The 23,182-nt window shown below is 45.0% G+C and overlaps 1 protein-coding gene across 4 annotated transcripts in view; it reads right to left on the bottom strand.

The window, feature by feature from the left end:
* Positions 1-347: 347 nt before the first annotated feature.
* Positions 348-23,182, bottom strand: part of ARHGEF26 (Rho guanine nucleotide exchange factor 26) — a 124,543-nt gene continuing 101,708 nt past the window's right edge. For all 4 annotated transcript variants that reach the window (XM_047728463.1, XM_047728453.1, XM_047728478.1 and 1 more), the window contains 4 exons: positions 16,318-16,527; positions 4,621-4,688; positions 3,248-3,352; positions 348-2,664 (listed from right to left, as the gene is read on the bottom strand). In XM_047728463.1, the coding sequence (XP_047584419.1) occupies positions 2,522-2,664; positions 3,248-3,352; positions 4,621-4,688; positions 16,318-16,527 (526 nt within the window). In that variant the 3' untranslated portion in view covers positions 348-2,521. The remainder of the gene's footprint in view (positions 2,665-3,247; positions 3,353-4,620; positions 4,689-16,317; positions 16,528-23,182) is intronic.

The raw sequence follows: 23,182 nt of genomic DNA, 5'->3' as shown, positions 1-23,182 counted from the left end.
CCATGGAACTGTGAGATAATAAATGGATGTTGGTTTCAGCCATTAAGTTTGTGGTCATTGTTATGCAGTAAAAGAAAACTAACACAGGAGTCAGTCTTTTCTTTGCCTTCCACCAAGATTCACAAGGTGGTGAGATTTCACCAGCACAAAGGTTCAGATACTAGGATGCCAAAATGAGTAAGAGCTAGCATTAAGGGAACCACCGACTACTTAAGTTACTCTGTTGTGCAGTTTTGTGGAAACTAGAAGAAACATCAGGGCCCAGCTCTTAAAAATGCTCCAGCCTTCTAAGGCAGCTGATGGCAACATGTACCTGACAAGATCAGTGCCCTTTTATGTTAGCTGTAGATAACCTTCTGAGTAGAACTCCTGAGTTGACCAAACATTTAGCAAATTATATAAATGAATACATGCTATAGTGAATTAAAGCACACAAATACAAAAGAACAAGTATATACAAAATCTTTATAAATTCACTGCACCAAAAGTATACAAGCAGTATCGATTTGTTGGGACAAAAATGAGTGTTTTTGTTCTCCCCAGGTCACTGAATGAAGACATTGTACAGTTCTGAGAAGTTATTCGTAGAAACTGAACTAGGCTGGAAAACAGTACTGTCCTATGAAAATGACAGTTCATGGTGGAAATGAAACTGGGTGTGTTACACACCTGCTGTGTAACAACACAACCCACTAACAGTACTCACCTGCTTGCTGGATGAGGCTTTGATTTATAAAACACCTGTATTTCCAAGACTGTTTAACATCTCTACTTATAAATTAATTCACAGGATTCCTACAGTTGTTTTTAGCTTCAAATGGATATTAGCAAAAATAAAATGATCCCTTTGCAGGCAAAACATTTGCCTTCTTAAATGCAAACATCACATGAGATTAGAGTACAATTTCTTAACCTCTCCTCTAAAAGGTCTGTGACACGAAAGAAGAGATCGACTCCTTGTTATACCAACCTGGAGAAATCTGCTGTGTCCACTGCTCTTCATTGACTGGCCCAGACCTCAAGGCCCTCAGGGGATTGCCTGTCTCTGACACCCAGAAATGTCTGCATTAAGTCAAGGAGACCGATCCAGGGACGAGAAGGCCCCAGGTGCACTGGAGTGGCTCACAGCTGAGCTGGCAGGACAGGGTGTGTGAGGCAAGCATACATAGCTCCCACCCTGAGCTTCTGCTTTACCCACTTCGCTCATGATTTGGGTACCTGGTTGGCGGGCAATGGGTGGAATGTGTCACAGATCTGAGTTCTTGAATAATGCACCCTTTGCCAGGGTTTATCGCTCTGTAGAAGAAAATGGAATGGAGAAGAACCTACCTGCCAGTAAAAACCACCTTGCCCCCTCCATCTTCCAAACCCTCATTCCCTCTCTATGAAACGAACTATTAAAATCCTCTCTCCTTGCACCAGCGGGAGGGGGAAGAAATAAAGTTCTGCAGACACCCATGGTGGAGAGATCCTCCAAATCCAGCAAGCAAGACCTTTAGTGCATATAAAATGGATTCCCGTTAAGACCAAAATGTAATGTTTCAGTTAGATGCCGTGTTGGCATCTTGATTCCTTGGTAGGGTCTAATTTTACCTTGAGATTGTGTTTTGGCCAATTTCCTGTTTAGAAACAGGAGTAGGAACAGTCAAAATCTTTATTAAAGAGATTATAAATGGCAAAATTATTAAAGGCAAAGCAGCCTCATGTCAGTTTATCAGCTCATTTGGGAACATTCAAAAAAAAAAAAAAAGTAGGACCCTCTCCTACATTCAGCATTTTTTCACTCATGCGAACCATCTAAATTCTTATTTGAGTAGCCTGAGTAGGGTTTCGTTAGGCTCTACTTATCGGAGACCAATACTGGGTAAGACCGATTTAAAAAGAAAATCTCTAAAGTAAGCTTCTCTCCCAATGAGGAAAGAGGTGGCCAAAATTCAAGTGTCAGTTTCCCTTTTCCCGGGAAGAGGTTTAGAAAAACTCAACAGCTCACCTTTTGAGCTCTACAAGTTCCTTGTGAAATGCTCTTAGCATTAGAATCAGATCTAAAATAAAAGAGGCAGAAAAAAATATTTACAAAACTGGGCAATCCTTAAACACACAGACCCTTGCTAAGACCGGGAGAACCATACAAAGGAGAGGTTAAAAGGAGGGACAGTAACATTCTTGGTGAAAGAGGAAAAAGAAAACCAGGGCACAGCCTCCAATATCCATTTTCCAGGCCAGAAAAGGGTGAGCCCGGCTGGAGCTTCAGCCTCCTGGCCCCTGCAGCAGACTCCCCTCTATCTGCAGGCCTCGAGAAGGCTGCACGTGGACAGTGTGCTCACACTGAGACTTGCAAACTCACTGTATCTGGTAGCTGTTCTCCCGAGAGAGCAGAACCACCTGGCAAGCGTAAAGGCAAGTGTTTCCATTCTTCTAATGAAACAGGCTGCGTTAAAATGAACAACAAAGCCGGCCCAGAACCAACCAGCCAGCCGGGATGTAGTGCAAATCTCGTGCTCGTGGAAGGCCGTCGAGGAGGCTACACGTTGGTTTCCAGTCCTAGCAAGCGTCCCATTCTCTCCACGTTCTTGTCAATTGTAGCCTGACAGGTTATCTCCTTGGCACATTCCATAGGAAACCAGCCCCTCTCTCCATCTCGCAGCCGTTCCCCCTCATACCAGCCTGCAAATGAGAGCAGAGTCCCCATGAAGCCACGGGGCTGTGGGGGAACCAGAACCCTGCTTGGCTCGGGGAGGACGTGAGTGAACTTCAGCGGCTACAGCTTACCCTGGGTGGTGCGTGACTGAGGACAGAAGGCGAGCAGAGAAGGCAACAGAGGGAAGTGCCTCAAGAAGGAATGAATGACTTACCGGATGTGGGACACCACCAGGGGCCCCGAAGGGAGCATAAGAGCCCAGGAGTTGGGCTGAGCTGAGGAAGGGGACGCTACGCATAGATGGGGGCAGCAGGAACCTTTTTTTTTTTTTTTTTTAAGTGAGGAAGGAAGAACCTCTGGAGATGAGCACTTAAGTCACTGGGGGCTAGGAAGGAAGGACGACCATTCAAGGTTGCTTTTCAATCATACACCATGTGACTGCATTCCTATTCGAAAACATGAAAAGCAATAGTGTTGAGAGAGGAAAGGCAGGTGCATTGAGAAAACCAAAGGGATATGGAATGTGAGCGTTAGAAACAAAACCAGATTCCTCTCTTCTTTGGCACCCCAAGAGCTGCGTGGGGTGTGCCCATAAGAACCTCCACTCACCGTCGCTGACCCGCTGATAGATGAGAGCCACATCTGCCACCTGCAGGGAGAGTTCATCTGGCTGCTTGGCAGTGAACGATCTAATGATTTCCACCTGGGTCAGTGCTGCAAGGGAAAGGGGGGGACACGCTGAGCAGAGGAGAACCAGACAGGTACAAATCGATACTGTACGTTTACTCAGTCTTTCTGTGCAATTCAAGGCCGGCACTGGCAGAAACAAGTTAAGCGTCTACCAAACAGAAACTCTGTTCCAGGAACTGTCTTACTTGGCTAAGAGCCTTAGAACTTTAGAAGCTCTGGATCGTGAGAGGCCTTTTGTGATGCACAAATTCCCTCAAATAGAGCCAGGACAAGCTACATACAACAGAGCAGATAACACCCATTGTGCATAAGGGGAAACTGAGGCCAGACAGATTAACATGCCAAGGCCATGCAACTGACACCAGCATCTGCAGTACATCCATTCCCCCGGCTCCCATCCACGGGGCACAGGAAAGCTGCCAAAGATGTTCAGAAACAAAAGGAGCTCCAAGCAAAAGTTGGATATTTTAGAATTCCCCCAAAATGCTAAATCATAAGCAAACATTATAACTTCAGTGACTTGGGACTGACTGACTTGAGTTCTTAATTTGTTATTTATTAATAATAGAAAACTTTATTCTAGACAACTTTCAAACCAATCACTTTAGTTTTGGCTCTAAGCTTAAAGCTATGGTTTTTGAGCACTCCAAGATAACCAGTTTTGCTGCTCTAGTTCTTTTGATTTGACCTTCCAGCTAGAAATACCCAGAGATGCCTAACATCAAAGTTAAGTCGCTATTAAGCACAGGACACCGCCCTTTCCTGCATCCGTTCCTACTGCCCTAGAAGAAAGAAATGCATTTTCTTAATAGTATCACTTTAATAAATAAGGCCAAAAGGGATGGTAAAATAATTTTCTTTCAGCTTAGCTTCAGACTGTCGTATGGAGAAGGCTTAAACATTAGACTCTTGTCCATTAACAAGAGCTGAAAATCTAAGAGCTTTACAGGACAAGCAGGGCTTTCGACATAGGCTCTTTAACTTAATCCTGACGATAACCCCGTATTGTATATAATAATGCAGCTGACTCGCAGGAGATTAAACAAGCTCAGGAAAGTTTTGCAATGATTTGCCACGTTGACACGACAAAGAACTGCACCTTGGATTTGAATTCAGATCCGCTGGCTTCCAAAGCAGGGATCACAGGATTCTGTGATGCAGGGCCACAGGAACTACTGCTCGGACAAGAACCACAGAGCAGGGATTGTGGTGGTCAACCATTAACAACCCAGCGTCCAGCAGGGGGCACAGCCCCTCCATGTTCCAGAGCTGGCTGCCCTCCAGGTACTTACAGGTTCGGTCCAGAGGCTGCTTCCCGCTGCTGTGTCCCAGGGCGGTTATCCAGCGGGCTCGCTCACTCCTAAACAGAGAAGGTATATACAACTGAGAGACTCAAGGTGCTGGGACAAAGAAAGCAAAGCCGTTCCAGAAAACGGGAGATTCCCTGGAGAGTTATAGGGCTGGCCTTTAGAACAGGGGGTGTGAGTTACTTAAGAAACATAATCTGGGGAATCTAGGCTGAACGCTAGTCATTGCCGTTAAAAAGATTCTGAATGAACCTGGCTACTTATTAAGTGGAATTTCTCACAGGACAGTTTAAGATTTAATAAAGAGAGGATTACACCAACACATAATCACATAAAGATATTTAGACTACTCCGTCTGACTCAACATTTCTAAACAATAAATTTCATTTAAAAAAATTCCAGTCAGTCAGTTGCTCTCCATTCTCTCTTCCTCCCCCTACACTCAAAGTACTTCAAGAAAGGTGAATCTAGACATATTTAAAGTTCCTCTTATGGCTGAGATTGCCAAACTTGAGCCTTACTGAAATAAACAGAAATTCTTTGAACTTTCTTAGACTGTTCCCAAATGCTTAAAAGGACTTAATGAACAGAGCCAAAAAAAAAAAAAAAAATTTAAGGAAAAATACAACTGAGACTTTTTAAATATTAATAAGCTATAATTACATGAAACAAAATAATTATTTAACTGAAGGATCAGAAGTCTCAGATAAGCATTATTCCATAATATAGTTATCCCCAGTTTTTGATTTGGGAAGTATCAAGATTGCAATTAATTAAATTAGGCATGCACACGCGCACACACACAGACTTTAAAGTCTCTTAAGCATGGATTAGGGACGCCTGGGTGGCTCAGCCATTAAGCCCCTGCCTTTGGCTCAGGTCATGATACCAGGGTTCTGGGATCGAGCCCCGCATCAGGGCTCCCTGTTCAGTGGGAAGCCTGCTTGTCCCTCTCCCACTCCCCCTGCTTGTGTTCCCTCTCTCGCTGTGTCTCTCTCTGTCAAAATAAATAAATAAATAAAATCTTTAAAGAAAAAAAGAAGCAACAGCAGCAGGAGCACTGATCAAACCCATACTATAGGGGCACATGCGGCTCAGGTCATGATCCCAGGGTCCTGGGATCAAGTCTACATCAGACTCCCTGCTCAGTGGGGACTCTGCTTCTTCCTCTCCCTCTGCTCTCCCCTCATTCTGTGCTCTCTCTCAAAACCTTAAAAAAATTAAAATAAAATAAACCCATACTACATGGCGGATGAAGCACTTGACATTCATTATTTCACATTATCCCCCAAAAGGCCACTGAAAGGATGAGAAGGCTGCATGGAGGTCCTGAGGCAGGTGATCCAAACCAAGGTGAGTTTTGACTCTGCACTCAGCCTTCTTAGCAAGGGATGCCTTTATGCCCAGGGCTTGAAAAAAATTTTTTTTCTTCTACAACAGCCTGTACCTAAAGGTGCTTCTTGCTGTTACACCACCTTCCCCGCCCCTCAGGTATCTTTCCATCTGGGCGGGACAGACTGCTTGCTGGCCTGAGGCACACGCTGTCCCACACACACCCTTTCCTCCCTGCCCTTCGTGCTCTCAAGTAGGACCTTCCCCCTGTTTCTACCCATTCAGCTCACTCCTCATCAACAAAGAACATACATAAAACCCTGCACTAATCTTCAGTGTATACAGATCCCTGGGTGGTTTCATAGGTGCACCCGACACCTGTCCCTTCCCCATCAATAACCGCCCACAGAGGGAACCACCGCCACAGACTAGCTGCACCTGTCTTATGCTTTATGAAAATGGAATCCTACAGCACGTCCAGTTTGTTCAGCACGTCCACTCAGTTCTGAAAACGCAAGCCTCACCTCCTCCAGGTGGCCTCCTCAGATGTAGAAGCCCAAACCTCCATCCTCAACCAGTCTGTCAGTCCTGCTCCCAGTTTCTCCCCTGCACAGCCCTATCCCACTGCCAGCCAGCTGTAAGCCTCGTGAATGCAGGCATCTTGTCTGCTCAGTCCACTGCCTCATCTCCAGAACACTGCCCAGTACATAACGAGTCCTGAAAACAGCTGTTAACCTAAGGAATCAGTCAGCCATCACGCACCACCCCCCACGGCCTCACTCATCTGTTTCTCCTCTAGGCCATCAACTTCAGAAGGGCAGGAACTGGGTCTCGTTCTAAATCGTTATGGAGCACTTATGTGCCAGCGACAGTACTGTTTTGTATTTTGCAAGTCCCATCGAATTTCATCTTTGCAACAATCGTGGAAATTAAATAGCAACATCATTATTTCCATTGTGTTGTTCCAAGGACGAAGCTGGTCTGGAAGGTTAAGAAGCACTTGCTCCGGGAGACAAGGCTAAGAGGTAGAGTCAGCATATAAGCCAGGGAGTCCGGGGCCTAAAAGGCAGTGCTCCCTAGCTGGTGCTCACAAAACACTGAAGGAAGTCAGGGAGGGTGGGAACTGCAGTGTGCTGAAAGGCGGACTCCTGTAAGAAACTGAGGCTGGGGCCCAGTCACACCGGTGCATCAAGGAGTAAGTGACGTGCGCAGTTTATAGAGACACTGATGGTACCGCTTGCTCTTTGAAACCCTGCTACAGGCCACAAAGGGCTTCAGGGCGGTTTTATGAAGAACAATTACTTTATAAAGCACAACCTCCTTTCAAATGATCCCACGCACAGGGCGCCTGGGTGGCTCAATGGGTTAAGCCTCTGCTTTCAGCTCGGGTCGTGGTCCCAGGGTCCTGGGATCGAGTCCCGAATTAGACTCTCTGCTCGGCAGGGAGCCTGCTTCCCTTCCTCTCTCTCTGCCTGCCTCTCTGCCTACTTGTGATCTCTCTCTGTCAAATAAATAAATAAAATCTTAAAAAACTAATAAAAATAAAATGATCCCAAGCAAGCACTTCCATCTTTGATACCATCTCTTCGTCGGAAAAGATCTATTTTTATACTCAGGCTCATGCGGAACTTCCAAAGCACAAAGGCAACTGAAAACGAAGTCCTACTTGCCAGATGGAAGACCCATTCACCAAGAGAAACGAAAGGTGACCATGTGCATCCCTGTGCGCCACAGCCGACCACGGAGGCGGCGGCCTCCTCTTGGCCTCCCACCTCTGCGTGGCCCTGACTCCCGTCTGCAGCCCTTTGAGTCCCGCCCTGGGCACAACCCGCTTCTGGCATCCGGTGGCCCGTTTCAGGGATGGCCTGACCATGCAGCCAGTTTCCAGAAGTCCAGATGAAACCTCTCACTCCCGTGGCATGCTGCCTGGATGCTAATGGCCTCCCTTTGACACCGCGGCCCCTCACAGAACCTCGAGAGGACAGAACAAGACACTCCTTGTTGCCCTCGCTGAAAGGAGCCGCTTCTTGAAATGGCTTCAATAGAGCCGGTCCCCCACCCCCCCGGCCCCCCCACATGGCGTCAAAACCGCACAACTTCCCCCCCCCCGGGGCCTCCGAGAGCCCTGCCAAGGAGCTCCTTCCCACTAAGAAGCAGAAAGCACTGCATCCCTGAAGCAGGGAGGAGACTCCCTCAACAGAGGAGGGAATTCTAAGAACAAGAGAACCCGGGGCACAGACATACCCATTATTAAACTGAGTTACGAAGTGTGGGGCTCGATCGAAGATGCTTTTTTCTCAGGGGACAGGAGGAAACAATCTGTGTGAATTCACAGCCCGCCCCACCCTTTGTTCATAGACTTTTCCCTTTGCCCATAGACTTTTCCCTTTGCCCAAATGAAGTGAGAGAATGAGGAGCACTGCATTCGTGTGGACGTGGGCACATCACCTCCGAGATGCCCGGCCACCACTTCCGTGGACCACCAACCACCGAGCACCTCTGGCCTCGCACGAGCCCTGTGTTAGGACGGGCTTGCAAGGGGAATAAAACAGGGTCTCTTGCTCTCAGCAGCCCCCAGCATGAAGGAGCAGAGAGGAAAGAAAACAAACACACAGAATCCAACACAGTGTGCGACGGGCTGTGTGTGGTAGAACATTCTGCTTAAGGCACTTGACACCCGCAGAAAGAGAGAAGACCGAGTGAGAAGAGACATCAGACATAAGTATCTGCACGTGAGCCTTCTCCTAAGACCCAAGTTCTCCACACATGGCATACCATCAGGCACCCCCGGCTCCCTCCGCAGGAGCCAACTGCGGTCACACAGTAGGCTTAAACCTCACTGCGCAAAAGTCAAAGACAAGAGGCGCCTGGGTGGCTCAGTGGGTTAAGCCTCTGCCTTCGACTCAGGTCATGATCTCAGGGTCCTGGGATCGAGCCCCGTATCAGGCTCTCTGCTCAGCAGGGAGCCTGCTTCCCCCTCTCCCTCTGCCTGCCTCTCTGGCCTACCTGTTCTCTCTCTTTCTCTGTCAAATAAATAAATAAAATCTTAAAAAAAAAAAAAGTCAAAGACAGAAAGCTGGACTTCTCACAGGCTACCAGACATCTGCTAGAAAACAGATGTGTACCAAGAGCACGGAGACTAGGCTCTGAAACAAAGACACAGGGCCACAGACTGGGGACTGAAGAGCGTGGGGCGTGTCCATGGAGGACCTCACCGAAGTGAGCTTTAACCAGCAGCCAACCGATGGCAGGTTTTTTTTTTTTTTTTTTAAGATTTTATTTATTTATTTGAGAGAGAGCAAAAGCAATCACAGTGGAGAGGGATGGCGGAGGGAGAGGGCAAAGGGAAAAGCACACTTGTCACTGAGCAGGGAGCCCAAGACAGAACATGTTCCCAGGACCCTGGGATCATGACCCAGACTGAAGGCAGACACTTAACTGAGCCACCCGGGTGCCCCAGGTGGCGGCTCTCTACCCTCCCTTGCAGCATCTTCCAGTGGTAGCCAGCCAAGTACTTTCTGTGTTCCTTCCCACAGTCTACAAATTTGCCTACACTTCCTTTTCAAACTCCTGTACCCATGGCCTTTGGGCAAAAGTCCTTCACGCCTCTGTGAAGGGTGGGATTGTGAAGATGGTGGTGGTTTTTGTTCATTCTCTCACACATTCAGTTCAACCAGATGAGTTCAATGAACGGCTCCATGAAAGAAAGCCCAAAGGGTCAAAGGGTCTTCGTGACGCTGTACAACAGAATTTAACAAAGCCGAACACACGCTCAACTCACCAAATTTAAAAAATTGAACCAAAGCAAAATAATTCCCGATGTCCACAACAAGAGTTCTAAAATTTAGATTTTATGACGTGTTACATAATTAAAGCCACTATTTCTTGTGTGTCATATCAAACAGCTGATGAGACAAAAGTCGGGCCTGGAACCCTGGAATAACCGAAAGTGGGTCCATTCCCTTTTTGCTCCATGATAAAAGACCCACACCGTCGCCTGCCCTCCTGTTTCCTCGGGGTTGGCGATGAGTGTCACAAAGGACCAAGTGATCTGAGGGGCACTGTACGATGGAAGAGATCAGGCTTGGATGAGGATTCCAGATGCATTGAGGGGAGGATACTACCGCCTGTTAATAAACTCATTTTTCCCAGATAAATTATCCTATCTTGTGGATTTTTGTTAGAGGATGAAGGGTAAGAGTATGTCAGACATACTTTATAATTTTTTTCCATCCCATTTACTTCCTGTTGTTAATTAAATCATTAACAGAGGCAGGAAGGCCACAACAGACTCCAAGCAAACAATGCCCCTTTATCAGGAGGCCCGGGAACTGGCTGTCTGGATGGTTGACAGGACCCACCACATCCGCGAGGCTTCTAGTTCTTCCGGTGAGAGAGAAATTTTGCAAGCGATCTCAATTTTGATTATGGTTTGAGGTGATTATATCCTATAGTTAAACATAAAGGGTAAAGAAAATGTGCGTTCATCCCTGAACACGCCTGGATGTCTCATCATCGCACACACTGGGCCCAAATGCCGCACAAATTCCACCATTAACCCAGGAAGCCGGGGACGCCACTTAGTTGCTGCCCCTCAGCCGTGCCAGCTGCAGCTGTCCCTGCATCGTCTTCATGAAGGCAGACAAAGGGGGCTGTCCAACTCCCACATTCCTCTAGAAAGACCCAGAGGGATAAGAATGACAGCGGTAAAACATTCGTCCGTTGTCCTTTTGTAAAGGATATGCTTTTATACTTTTCACAGACTGCTGTCTTGTGAACAACGTGATTTAAGATCCTTCATGGGCAGACAGAGAGAACCCAGTATACGTGGCTTAAATGTACGTCCTACAGAAATGTTAACCACAGCCTTCGTAGCAAATGTGGAAAAACAAGTGGAATTTAGAGAAAACTTGCTCCGGCAGCACAAAAGGGACAGTGACCATCCAGACAGACAGTGACAGGGAAGCATGATTTCCCTCCAAGAGGCCATAATTCCACCTTGTCTAGCAATTCCAAAAATATGTACTGAGAACCTGCTATGTACAAAGTGAGAAAAAGACACAGCTGAGTGTAGGGATGAGTCATAAAAACATGCACAACTAACTGGAGAGCGGGCGGATGGTTAGGGGCCATTACAGGGAGGCTCAAAAGGTAAGGGAGACTGGGGCATCTGGGCGGCTCAGTTGATTCAGTATCCGACTCTTGATTTCAGCTCAGGTCATGATATCAGGGCTGTGGGATGGAGCCTCGTGTCAGGCTCCCCGATCCTCAGGGAGTCTGCTAGAGATTCTCTCTTTCCCTCTCTTCTACCCACCCCCGCTCGTTGCTCACCTGCTCACTCTTGCTCACTCGCTCTCTCCTATAACTAAATCTTTAAAAAAACAAGATAAGTGATACATGGGTTGTCCCCAGAAGGAGGTAGTGGCATAGAAACGAGGAGAGATGCAATGGACTTTTTTGTACAGGAAGAATTGGCAGATGACGGATTTGTGCAGACCTGGAGCGTCACAAATGACACCAAGTCTCCATCCAGACTGGATAAATGTGAAATGGTGCCAATGGTTCCAGTTACAGAAATGTGCATTTGGGGAAAGCGCTGGGTAGCTGACTGGTCCAGGCAGGCTGCATTTATGATGGGAAAGCAAAGAGGAAGGGCTAGAAATAGAAAGAAAGCTCCCCCTGCTTGTGCACTCTCTCTCCCAAATAAATAAAGTATTTAAAAAAAAAAAAAAAAGAAAGAAAGAAATGGAAGGAAAGCTAAGAGAGCACAGATAACAGATTAAGAAAATGTCAAAAAGGGAGTCCGGATGAGAGAGCGGATCAGTCAACAGAATGAAATGAGATGAAAGGGAGAGAAAGGAAGACGGCCGACTGGGGTCACCAGCAGCCGCTGCTCTACTCTCCACGGAACAGCCTCGACAGAGCAGGAGAGAAGGGACACCGAAGACCGTGAAGGAGCAATTGAGCATACTGTGTTAGCTCCTCAAGTCTAAAATCCAAGGCACCATCGATTCCTCTCTTTACTGCATGGCCACCCCAACTCATCCAACACCCCTACAATACCATGTTTCTATCTCCTCTCTCAGACCCCAGCCCAGGCCACATCCAGGACTCCCCTTGACTACTGCAATAGGACGCTGTTTTGTTTTGTTTTTTAAGATTTTATTTATGTATTTGACACACAGGAAGGGAGAGAGAGAGACAGAGAGGTGCATAAGCAGGGAGAAGGGCCAGCAGGGGAGAAGCAGGCTCTCCACTGAGCAAGGAGCCCGATGGAGGGCTCAATCCCAGGACCTTGGGATCATGACCTGAGCCAAAGGCAAATGTTTAACTGACTGAGCCACCCAGGTGCCGTAACAGGACCCTATTTGCTCTCTGTGCTGAAACGTCTGCCTTTGTTCCAGTCCTCCCCGGGGAACTCTGCTATAGCTTACAAAACTCTAGATGATGCTTCTCAAAATGTGTGTGGTGAAGAACCAGTCCTCACCACCCCACCCCATCCATTGTGGACCAAGTGTTCTTCGAAACACAACAAAAGTGAGTTACTGTTAATCACATGCCTTGAGGCTGCCAACATGTCAAAATGCTATAAGTTCTTAACCCCTTCCCTTGTGCCCAGGCGGAGATGGTGTGAGGACTGATGGCCCACACACCACACGGGAGTTCCAATGCTCTGGCCTCTGATGGCCTCTTGACCACCACTCTCTGCCTCCTTTATTCTGACCTTGCCTCCTTCACCCTGTTCAAGCCACTTTTGACAACATCAGACCCATTTCCCTAGAAGTTGTGCACCTGCCATTGCCTTCGCCTGGATCATTCCGGCCCTTCACTTTCCCATGTGTTGACTCCTCATCACTCAGGGTTTGGTCCAAATGTCACCTCAGAGACGTCTTCCTGTACCATCTATTCTGGATTTTATTACTAAATATTTCAAACAATGGGAGGCCCTAAATTGCCAGCTGGGTTTCCACAAATATTTTTCCTTTTTAGAGTCTATGAACCGAAGGAAACAATCCACGTTTTAGTAGTTTTTCCCATTTCATAGCAACTGGCTTCCTGGAGTTTCCCTTTCCAGATGTCCAACAGGGCCAAATGGCAAGGGAGGGCTGAGCAGTCTACTGAATGGAGGCTTAGTAAGATAATTAAAACTTGTAACCAGAAAGAACACTAGATTCAGGAGGGTCAGGGCCTGGTCCCAGCTTTGGCAACAACTCACTTCCTGTGTGACTTTAAGCAAATCACGTCACCTTCGTCTCATTTTACATCTGGGAGAGGAAAGGAGGGAAATGGAGCACAGACTAATCATTAGGGTCACCACCGATTTTACTACCTAAGTAAGACACTTCTGAGAGTCAAAGAAGGTGCTATTCTTAATTCTGCCAGCACAACACACATAATATTGATCCTGGGGAAACCAAGACGGATGTCGCCTTACCTCGGCTCCCAAGTTCATCGCTTCTCTAGAAACATCTATGGGCGTTCACCTTCCTCATGTTCCAGGGGTGGCTCCATCTGGCACATCCCAGGTGCTCTGTAAGTGCTCACCCCATTTTCTTTTTGGGAGCTCTCCTACATGCTTTATGTAGTCCAGACTCCTCGTCCGTTCTACAATTTCACCATCCTATAAAGACTGAACTGTGCTTGTGTCAAACAGCGATGTCCCTCCTACTAACAACAGTTTTTCCAAGGTAAATATTTAGGTATGAACCTCCTCCTTTTTCAAACCAAAGAATAAGTAGTCAAAGGACCTACGTGAGTCTCATGTTCTACAATTATTAAAAGGCTAGAATGGGGTGAAAACCTTGTTTTCCAACCCAGTTTGCTAACAGACCATATTAACCACATATAACATAAAAGAGAAGAAACTTAAAACACACATATCCACGTATACAATTTGCAAATCTCAGAAGCAAATAGAACAGTCTATATAGACCAAAACTCTGATTGCCCAAAGCCAGGTAAGCCCACGGCTGACCTACACTTCTCCAAACATGGCATATAACAATTTCCTAGCAGTCAGTTGTTTTATCTAAGGAAAGTACATCTTGGCTGTAATAGATTTTCCTTCAAGACCAATGCTATTTTATGCCTTAGGTGCTTCAAAGGGTCCATTTATTTACTTTTTAACCAAAACTGAGCTGGTGTTGGATGGGAAGGCAATGGGGCAGTCACTCCTGTGTGCAAGGAGATTTCTGCCTCTCTAGTCCTTCCAGAATGTTCTTTCACCATTCATTAAAGAATTACAGATCTAAGTCAGACCCATGGCTCATACCATTTATGGGTGACACGAATCAATATTCTGAGAACATTTCTGATTAAGGAAATGAATATCCATTCAGCCCATGGCAAGATCAAATGGCAAGGGGGTTGAACAAATGCTACAGAACGTCCCAGGAGAGGATCTAGCCTTCGTACACAAAGAACTGGACATGTCAGTTTACTTCCTACTCTTCTGGAATAATCTCAAAACAAGTGGTGGAGGTCACATGAATTCGGAAAGAGACAGGAAAAGCTCTGCTGAAATGTTGCAGGACCTGAATAAAGAAGAACCCTTATAAACAGAGAGAAAAGGAAAACACAAAGCAAAACCAGTAACACTTTCACCATTACAAACGAAAACTGACAAGTGAAAATCTGTTTCTGAGATGTCTCTAGATAATGTCTAGACTATCACTCATCTCCAAAGCCTTTAAGACTTTTTCATCCTCAAAGTCATATAAGGGGGCGCCTGGGTGGCTCAGTCAGTTCAGCGTCCGACTCTTGATCTCCGCTCAGGTTTTGGTCTCAGGGTCCTGAGTTTAAGCCCTACATTGGACTCCACGCTGGGCTTGGAGCCTACTACTGAAGAAAAAAACAAAACAAACAAACAAAAAAAACGTCCTATAAGATCCAAAGCCCAGACATACAAAATTCTCTTTTTAAGAGAAGCTTCCCCAAACAGAGGAAGGCTAGATCTTTCTTCACTCGTGAGGGGTTTAATCACTTTCTGAGTTAGGAAATGCCTTCCTGAGCCCGGGTCTTGGATATGTCTCCTGCTGGTCACCTGTATAGACCAGCTAGCACCACACTCCCCCAGAAGAGCAAACACGCCTGGAATGTGGCTGTGCTCTAGCAATTTCAGGGAAGAGCTCTAGGACCTTAGAAAAAGGCATTTCTTTGTTTTATAAACAACACAAAGGAAGAAACTTCTTTTCTTATTCCCTGTGCTAACTCTCAAGTTCATTTGGAATACTCTACTTGGGCCATTTTCAAACCTTAAATAGATTTTACAACAACCTGTCCCTCTTGGTCTTCCTTAGCCTTTGAGAAGTTACTTTAAATGATCATTTAAAACGTTTTAGTTGGATGCTTGATAATTTTAATCTTTCTCAGATGTCTCTCTTTAACGATCTGAGAACCACTGTTAAAATACTCTAAGAAGGAGAGATACCATCCTGGGTTTATTTTCACTAAGCTTTTGTTACAGTCTTAGGGTTGTTATTCACCAGCTGTCGGTGCACTTTAATCGCACCACGTGGGAACCCAAGCCCACTCGAGTGGGAGGGATGTGGAGGATCCCTGAGGACAAAGAGTGAGGGACTTCCCCGCCTCTTCCTCTACCGCTCCGCCTAATAGAACACCTGCCTATGATGACTGTTTCAAGAGGATGTTTCCAGTTTCCAAACAAATAAACAGGTCGACGACCTCTAGATGGACCACATCACAAGGAGTGGACTCAGAGATGAAGCCCTCTTGCCTTCGTCCGGTGTGAGGCTGGCTAACCCCTCAGCCACCGGTGCACCAGCAGCCACAAACAGGACTGTTTATTTAATTTAGCCTCTGCATCTACTCTGATGGGAAAGTGGATTCACTAATGTTTTCCCAAACGGAGTATCTCTTTGGCTAGAAATCATGGGGTATTTGCTGTCTGGTTGATGGTAACTGACTGCAAAATGGCCTCAGGTCCCTTATCTAGGAAAACTTATGGCCGAGACTCAAACTACCAGATGTCACCTAACCCAAGGCTCATGGGTTCTATCTTTATCAATGATTAAAATAAAGGGATTTTTAAACCACTCTCTAAATATAAAAGCACACCTAAAGCACAATGCATCCATTAGGATTCATGAAGGTAAAAATAATCATGTCCATTGCTCAATGAAATAATCATGTTCATTGACGTTGAGGGGATCACAGTGAAAACATGAGCTTGATGAAGCCCCCAGACCCAGTGCTTGGTGCCTAACAGGTACTCAGCAAAAAATATAGAGTAGCTACTCTTGACTGTTTTTAGGGAGTCTTAGACCAGGGCGTGGAAGCAGGGAAGACAGGGAGCAGACACGCTGCAACCCTGTCCCCGCACACACTTACTGCGTCTCAGCCCCGAGCAGCATCTCCACTTTCTCACTGGCATGGTTACTAAGGATGGTCAGAGTGAAGAGGTGGTTGGCAGAGCTCTGTCTTGAATAAAGCATTGTGGAACTGTTCTTCCCAGGAGAGGAATTCAGCTCTTCGTTGTCACAAGATTCCACCAGTAGCTGATCTCTTAAGGAATAATCATTGACGTTGTAACTTTCTTCACTGTGAGGAAAAGGGAAAAGAACATGTCAACAATTCAGCGGATAGGACTGTGACATGGTCAGTTTTCATGTGGCCTTTGGGGAGAAGGTGTTGGGCAGGGGGAAGGAAGGATAAGGATAGAATGATTTATTTTAAAATGTGAGCTGGAATCTGAATTATATATATATACACAATGATTATGAATCAATATACACTTCCCAAATTAAGCCTGTAAATTACTATTTCTCTGTATTATGCTAAATTCTATCTCAGGTTTAAAAAGCAATAGTAAACATGCCCTTCAATGGACGAATGGATAAAGAAGATGTGATCCATATATACAATGGAGTATTGTGCATCCATCAGAAAGGATGAATACCCAACTTTTGTAGCAACATGGACGGGACTGGAAGAGATTATGCTGAGTGAAATAAGTCAAGCAGAGAGAGTCAATTATCATATGGTTTCACTTACTTGTGGAGCATAAGGAATAACACAGAAGACATGGGGAGATGAAGAGGAGAAGTGAGTTGGGGGAAATCGGAGTGGGAGATGAAGCATGAGAGACTGTGGACTCTGAGAAACAAACTGAGGGTTTTAGAGGGGAGGGGGGCGGGGGGTTAGGAGAGCCTGGTCGTGGGTATTAAGGAAGGAACACTGGGTGTTATATGTAAACAATGAATCTTGGAACATTACATCAAAAACTAATGAGGTACTGCACAGTAACTAACATAACACAATAAAAAATAATAATTATAAACGTTCTCGCTTTCATCTTACATTATGCTGGAACTGTTGTCACAAGAGAGACAGACACACAGAGTGGTAATGCTCAGACAGGTATGCTTCCCCAGTCTTCCCTCTGTCTACAGAATAAAGAGGGACTCCCAAACCTACCCACTCTCTGGGTAACAAGGGCTCACTCCCAGCCTCCAAACTACCAGGCACAGGGCAGAAGGAGTGTCAGAGGTCTGCCTGAGCTGTCTGTCCTCCCAACACACATAGCCTCACCACCTGCTTCAGAAACTATCAGCACTGATTTCTCTATCCCCGCTTTTGCCCAAGATCCCCAGTAGTCCTCACTCCCCTGGACTCTCATTCCCATAGCACTGTGAACACGCCTGGTCTGGCCCTACCTTCCCTGAGCTCCTCAGCTGGTTTCTGAACCCCTTCTACTGGGTCCTCGGGAAATGGACCTCATGAAAGGAATCCAGCAAGATCTTAACAAATCCTCAGCCTTGTCCTTGAACCCTCCCTTTCTGGCCTTAAGAGAAATTTGGCTGTCCCTGGAAAATGTGGCCTCTCCTGAAGGTTCTCTGCCAGCTTGCTTCTTGGTGCTGCTGCCAGAAAATGATCACTTCCTCTTCCCAAAAAGTCTTTAGCTTAGAAGCTCATGCTGTCTGGCTCTGCCTCATAATCAAAGTCAGGGACAGACTCCTTATGAGTCATCGCCCCTTTTGAGTTTAGTTGCTGGCTATGATGTCTCCCCAACACGACTTTCTTGAGTTTCCATGGAGGGGAGCCTTCCATTACTCTGGCTTCTCAGTTCCTTGACTTCCTTTCCTCTTCGCCAACCATCTTTTCCTCTCTCCTTCAGCTACCCCACCATTGCCATACCTCAGACCTTGCCATTGCCATCAACCGCAACGTCTCTGTAATCCCAGTGTCAATCACCGTCTTCAACCATCGTCTCTCCAATTCCCTTCTTTCTTCTAATCCTCAATCCCAGTCATTTTTTAGCCCTCTTACTCTACCACATTTCCCCTGTCCTTAAACCCTTCACGCCCTCTCATTTATACTTATTAAATTACCCAGCTTGGGCCTCTTGTAGTTACAGTATGTGGTTATAATCACTCCGTGCAAACACACTCACCTCCTTGGCAAATCCCAACCCTGAATAGATCCAACTCTCCCTCTACTCTGCCTGCATGTGTACCCTTGCAGCTAAACACGGGAGAGCTCTAGAAATAACTGCTGAATAAATGGATGATTATGTAATGTATCCTAATATATTCTGGGAACAAAACTATTTACCTTAATTAAAAATAATTGCAAATGCATGAACTCAGAAGAACTAAGAGAAAAGGAAACCCCTTGCGCCTAATCAACTACACTAGGAATTTCAGGATAGGCCACTTTGCTCAAGATTTCTTAGAATTTCTCTCATTCAGTGGTGGACATCTGTCTGTCAACCCTTTCTTTATAACTCTCCCTAGACAACTTTAAACATCTTTACCAAAATGTAGTTTGATGGATACCCCCCTCAAAAAGACAGCAAGCAGTTATCTATAAAAGCAAAATACTACCTTCTGATCAAGTCTAACTGGTTGCTAGGGTAATCATCTGTATTAACTGAGAGTTCCCATGGCAAGATCCTTTCCAAAGCTCTCCTGAAACTGCCTACAGACCAAGACAGCCATAGTCAGGATATATAAAAATAGTTCTCACATCAGAATAAGGTTTAACAAAGTTCATATGATTTTTACAAAAAGAGAAAGCAGGATACTACACTTTACAAACAAATAAGGTTATATAAATATATATATATATATATATATATATATATATATTTATATACATATATATATATTCTAGAGTGAGAGAGCAAGCATGAGCATGGCAAGGGGCAGAGGGGAAACTCTCAGACAGGCTCCCCACTGAGTTCAGAGTCTGACGTGGACTTGATCCCACGACCCTGAGATCACAACCTGAGCTGAAATCAGGAGTTGGCCGCTTAACCAACTGAGCCACCTAGGTTCTCCAGGTTCTATTTTTAACAGGCCATTTTACCAGAAACAAAGCAGTCAATTTTTGGCAGTTCAGGGAAAGTTTATAATGTCTAGATATCTCAAACATCGACTTAACAGCTCAGGACTCAGGATAAACACCAAACCACAAAACATAAAAGCAAAAAAAACTAAAATAAAATCTCAACAACATCAAAAACAAATGAAAGGATGAGATGAATGAGGGCTTCATTGTTACCGTGCTCTGTCTGTTCCTCTTAATCTTCTGGTCCAACTCACGGTAAACAAGATGGTTGGTTAGGCAAAGACACCCCTTTCCAGTTAAAAATAATTTTGTTTGCTCAGAGAAATCCAAGCTTCCTAATGCGTGTGCATGGGTATTCAGGTAGTGCCCTAAACAATGACACTGCACAGGTATTCTTCCTATTTCCAAAGAAATAAAAGGCAAAGGAACCATCATTCAAAATGACTCAAGTTCCACCTATGCGGGAGTCCCACTAGAATCCAAGACCAAGAGGCCGCAGGAAGGCCATGTAAACAGGCATGAATAAACTAGTTCAGTCTTTCTTCTCCTTTCGATTTTCTGAGTTCCTCTTTTCCCTAGTGTTTATATAAATACAAACAATATCCACTAGTGTGTTTCATTAATGCTCTGAATCTTTCTTCTGGAGGCAATTAAGACCAGAAAAAGTAGAAAAATGAAGAGTGTTTTTTTTTTTTTTTTTTTTTTTTTTTATTGTTCTCTTAAGCAATGACAATCACAACAGCATTAAGAACTGAGGTGACGGGGCGCCTGGGTGGCTCAGTGGGTTAGGCCGCTGCCTTCGGCTCAGGTCACGATCTCAGGGTCCTGGGATCGAGCCCCGCATCGGGCTCTCTGCTCAGCAGGGAGCCTGCTTCCCCCTCTCTCTCTGCCTGCCTCTCTGCCTGCTTGTGATCTCTGTCTGTCAAATAAATAAATAAAATATTTAAAAAAAAAAGAACTGAGGTGACTGTGTGACCCCATTTCTGCCTGTTGTCCTGGGAAGATGAACTGTGGCCACTTTACAACTCTGTGAGGAACCTGCTTCTGTGCATCTGCACATCTGTATCATTGATTATGACCGAACAGGGAACCTGCCCCACTGTTCAGACTTTTGCATCCAAACAGGACACAGGAAACACGTCTTTGTGGTGGTGGTTTTTTTTTTTTTTAACGGATTCAACAGCAATTATCCAATATCACTATTTCTTCTAGACATGTAAACTTGTTTATTACACAATAAATAACACTTACAACTTCTTTACTTCTTTTTTAATAGACTTATATTAGAAAATAAACCCTATACTTCATTTAACAGTAGTGAAATAAATTGATTATTTATGCTCACCTTCTAGTGTTCAAACCCAACAGGACAAAAACTAAAAAGCGACTCCATCTCGCTAGCACGTCCATCTTCTCCCACACATCCAGGCTCACACACTCAACCTCCTGAAAGTTCAAAATAACCATATTTTCTCCTCTCAGAATCTGCTAAATGCTGGATGAAATTCATTCTGCTCATGTCCGTCAGCACCTTACTTGCTCACGCTGCTACCAAAAGGATAACTCTGGGTTAAAATATGTGCCTCAGCAGGAGGAAGAGAGGCGAATCCACAGGCAGAGGCAGCGGCTTCGAAACTACTGCCCCACTCGGCTTCCTCCCCCACGTCCAGGATAACACAGCCTCAGCGGGGCTGGGAAAGACACCCCTTTCCGGAGGGAAGTTGATGCTAATCAGACTTCCCCGTGTTTGTCTCTATCATTTAACAAACATATGGTTTACATAGTCTCCGAAACAATTTGGACCATGTAATTAGGAAGTTAAATTGCTCAGAAAAAGGCAAATGGAAAAACCACCTTTCCTTGCATGGAGAAGTTTATACGTGGACTTCCTCCGATTGTCTGATAGGAGCTGCAAGTTCACCAGCTGCGCGTGGAGGCCGTCTGCTCTGTGAGGGCAGCAGCCCCTATCAGGTGCAGCAATCAAATCTATAGAAGTCTCTAGCTCTGTGGTGTAAACAACGAAGCGATTCCCTGTTGAAACCTACCTAAAGCTCTAGTAACCTCTGCTGAGATTCTTGTCTTTTTCTTTGAACCGAGATAGAGAACGATCTGTAGACAACAGGATGTGGCGGTAAACACATACCTCAACTCTTCTCCCTCAGGAAGGCATTCTTTGGTTAGGCACCCCAGACAGCGTGTGGTCCTACTCTACGCTACCTCGCCGCGTGCGTTAGAACACCATATACCTTACTGTGAATACTGGCCTTCGTAAAAAGATCACTATGGATCGCTGTGAACTTTCTCACCCACCAATTTCCCTAAAGGGTGGAATTTTTCATAATGGGCCGATATCCATTACTTTTCAATCAGGACAGCACGTGACAACAGTGGACGACGTGCCCTCATTTTTAAAACACCACAAGCACATATATCCACATGCGTTAGCGAGCGTAGGATGCCAGACACCAACCTCAGTGTGGGACTTGCTCTGGGGAGGAGGAGGAGGACGGAGATGGGATGGAGACACTGTAAATGCGTCTGTAATACTACCTCAGGTTTTTTTGTTTAGAGAGGAGTGCTCTGACAACAATATGGCAAAAAGTATCGCTTCAATATAGATGATAGGTACGTCAGTGTTTGATAATTTTCTGTACATCTGAAATACTTTCTAAGCCCAGCTTGTAAACAAAAACTTAATAATCAATGCTTGATATATTAATAAATTAATAACAAGTAATAAAATAAATACTAATGAATAATTATATATTATATATTAATAATAAATAACAAAAATGAATGTGTGAGGGTACAGTTGAAGTGACTATTGCATGATGGAATTTTTTTTGCCCTACAGACAACTGATTATTGGCAGATGACATCATTGCCTAAAAAGATACTGCAAAATGAGAGTGAATTCAACAAAGTGGTTGGGTTAAGGAAAAAAAAAAAAGGTTTCCTGTGTATGAATGACAGTCTGTTAGAAAATGTAATAGAAGAAGTTATCTATCTTATTTATAATAGCCACAAGACCCATAAAATGTTTGGGATTAAACCTAACAGGTTTCTGCTATATGAAAACAGCCTCCAGATACTTCCTTCAGAAGAAGGCCTGAATGGATAGGAAAGTTTGATATTATAGAGGTATCAATTCTTCCTAAATCAAAATATAATTTTAGCAAAATCCCAAAGAAGTACACACAGCATTTCTCGGTGAAGAGGGGGAATAGTGAAGCTGATTCTAAACCATACAAAAAATAAACATGTAAGCCCAGTCAGAAGGATTATGAAAAAGAATGAGAGTGATCCAGCCTTAGGACACATCGAAAGCATACTGTAAAACTACAGTAATTCAAAGACTGGGCCTGGGCCAGTAGTTGACAGATGGATTAGTGAAACAGAACAGTGGGTTCACAAATTGACCCAAACACATTTGGGAATTTAGGACATAGTATAGGTGACATTTCAGATCTATGGGGAATTAACAGGTTAGTCACCAAATAATACTGAAACATCTGAAAATTAAAAAAGTTTGGATCCCCATCTCATTCAGTAACCAGGATATTTCCTTGGACCCAAGCTCAGGGCACATTAAAAGTCACAAGGAAGCGACAGAGCACAGACCCAGTCCTGGGCACTGACCCATCAGGGCCTGCCTTGTGCCTGGGGGAGGTGCTTTTAAACATGCAAATGCCTTCAGGAAAGTTTCCATCTTAAACCTTTTCAGCAAACATTTTACTTTAAGTACATAAGAAGAATGACCAGGAACAGGAATTAGGCTAAGTTGACCAAGATGGAGCCAGACATTGGAAAGGAAAGATGTGGTAGGGGATGTGGCGGGAAGGGTTGGATTGTGAAGGCTCGCTTTCCCACAACCCACTGCTCCCCAGCCCTAACCGTGAGTCGT

Source organism: Lutra lutra, chromosome 1 (assembly GCF_902655055.1).
Source record: "Lutra lutra chromosome 1, mLutLut1.2, whole genome shotgun sequence".
NCBI lineage: Eukaryota > Metazoa > Chordata > Mammalia > Carnivora > Mustelidae > Lutra > Lutra lutra.
This window is presented reverse-complemented; position numbering and strand designations above follow the sequence as displayed.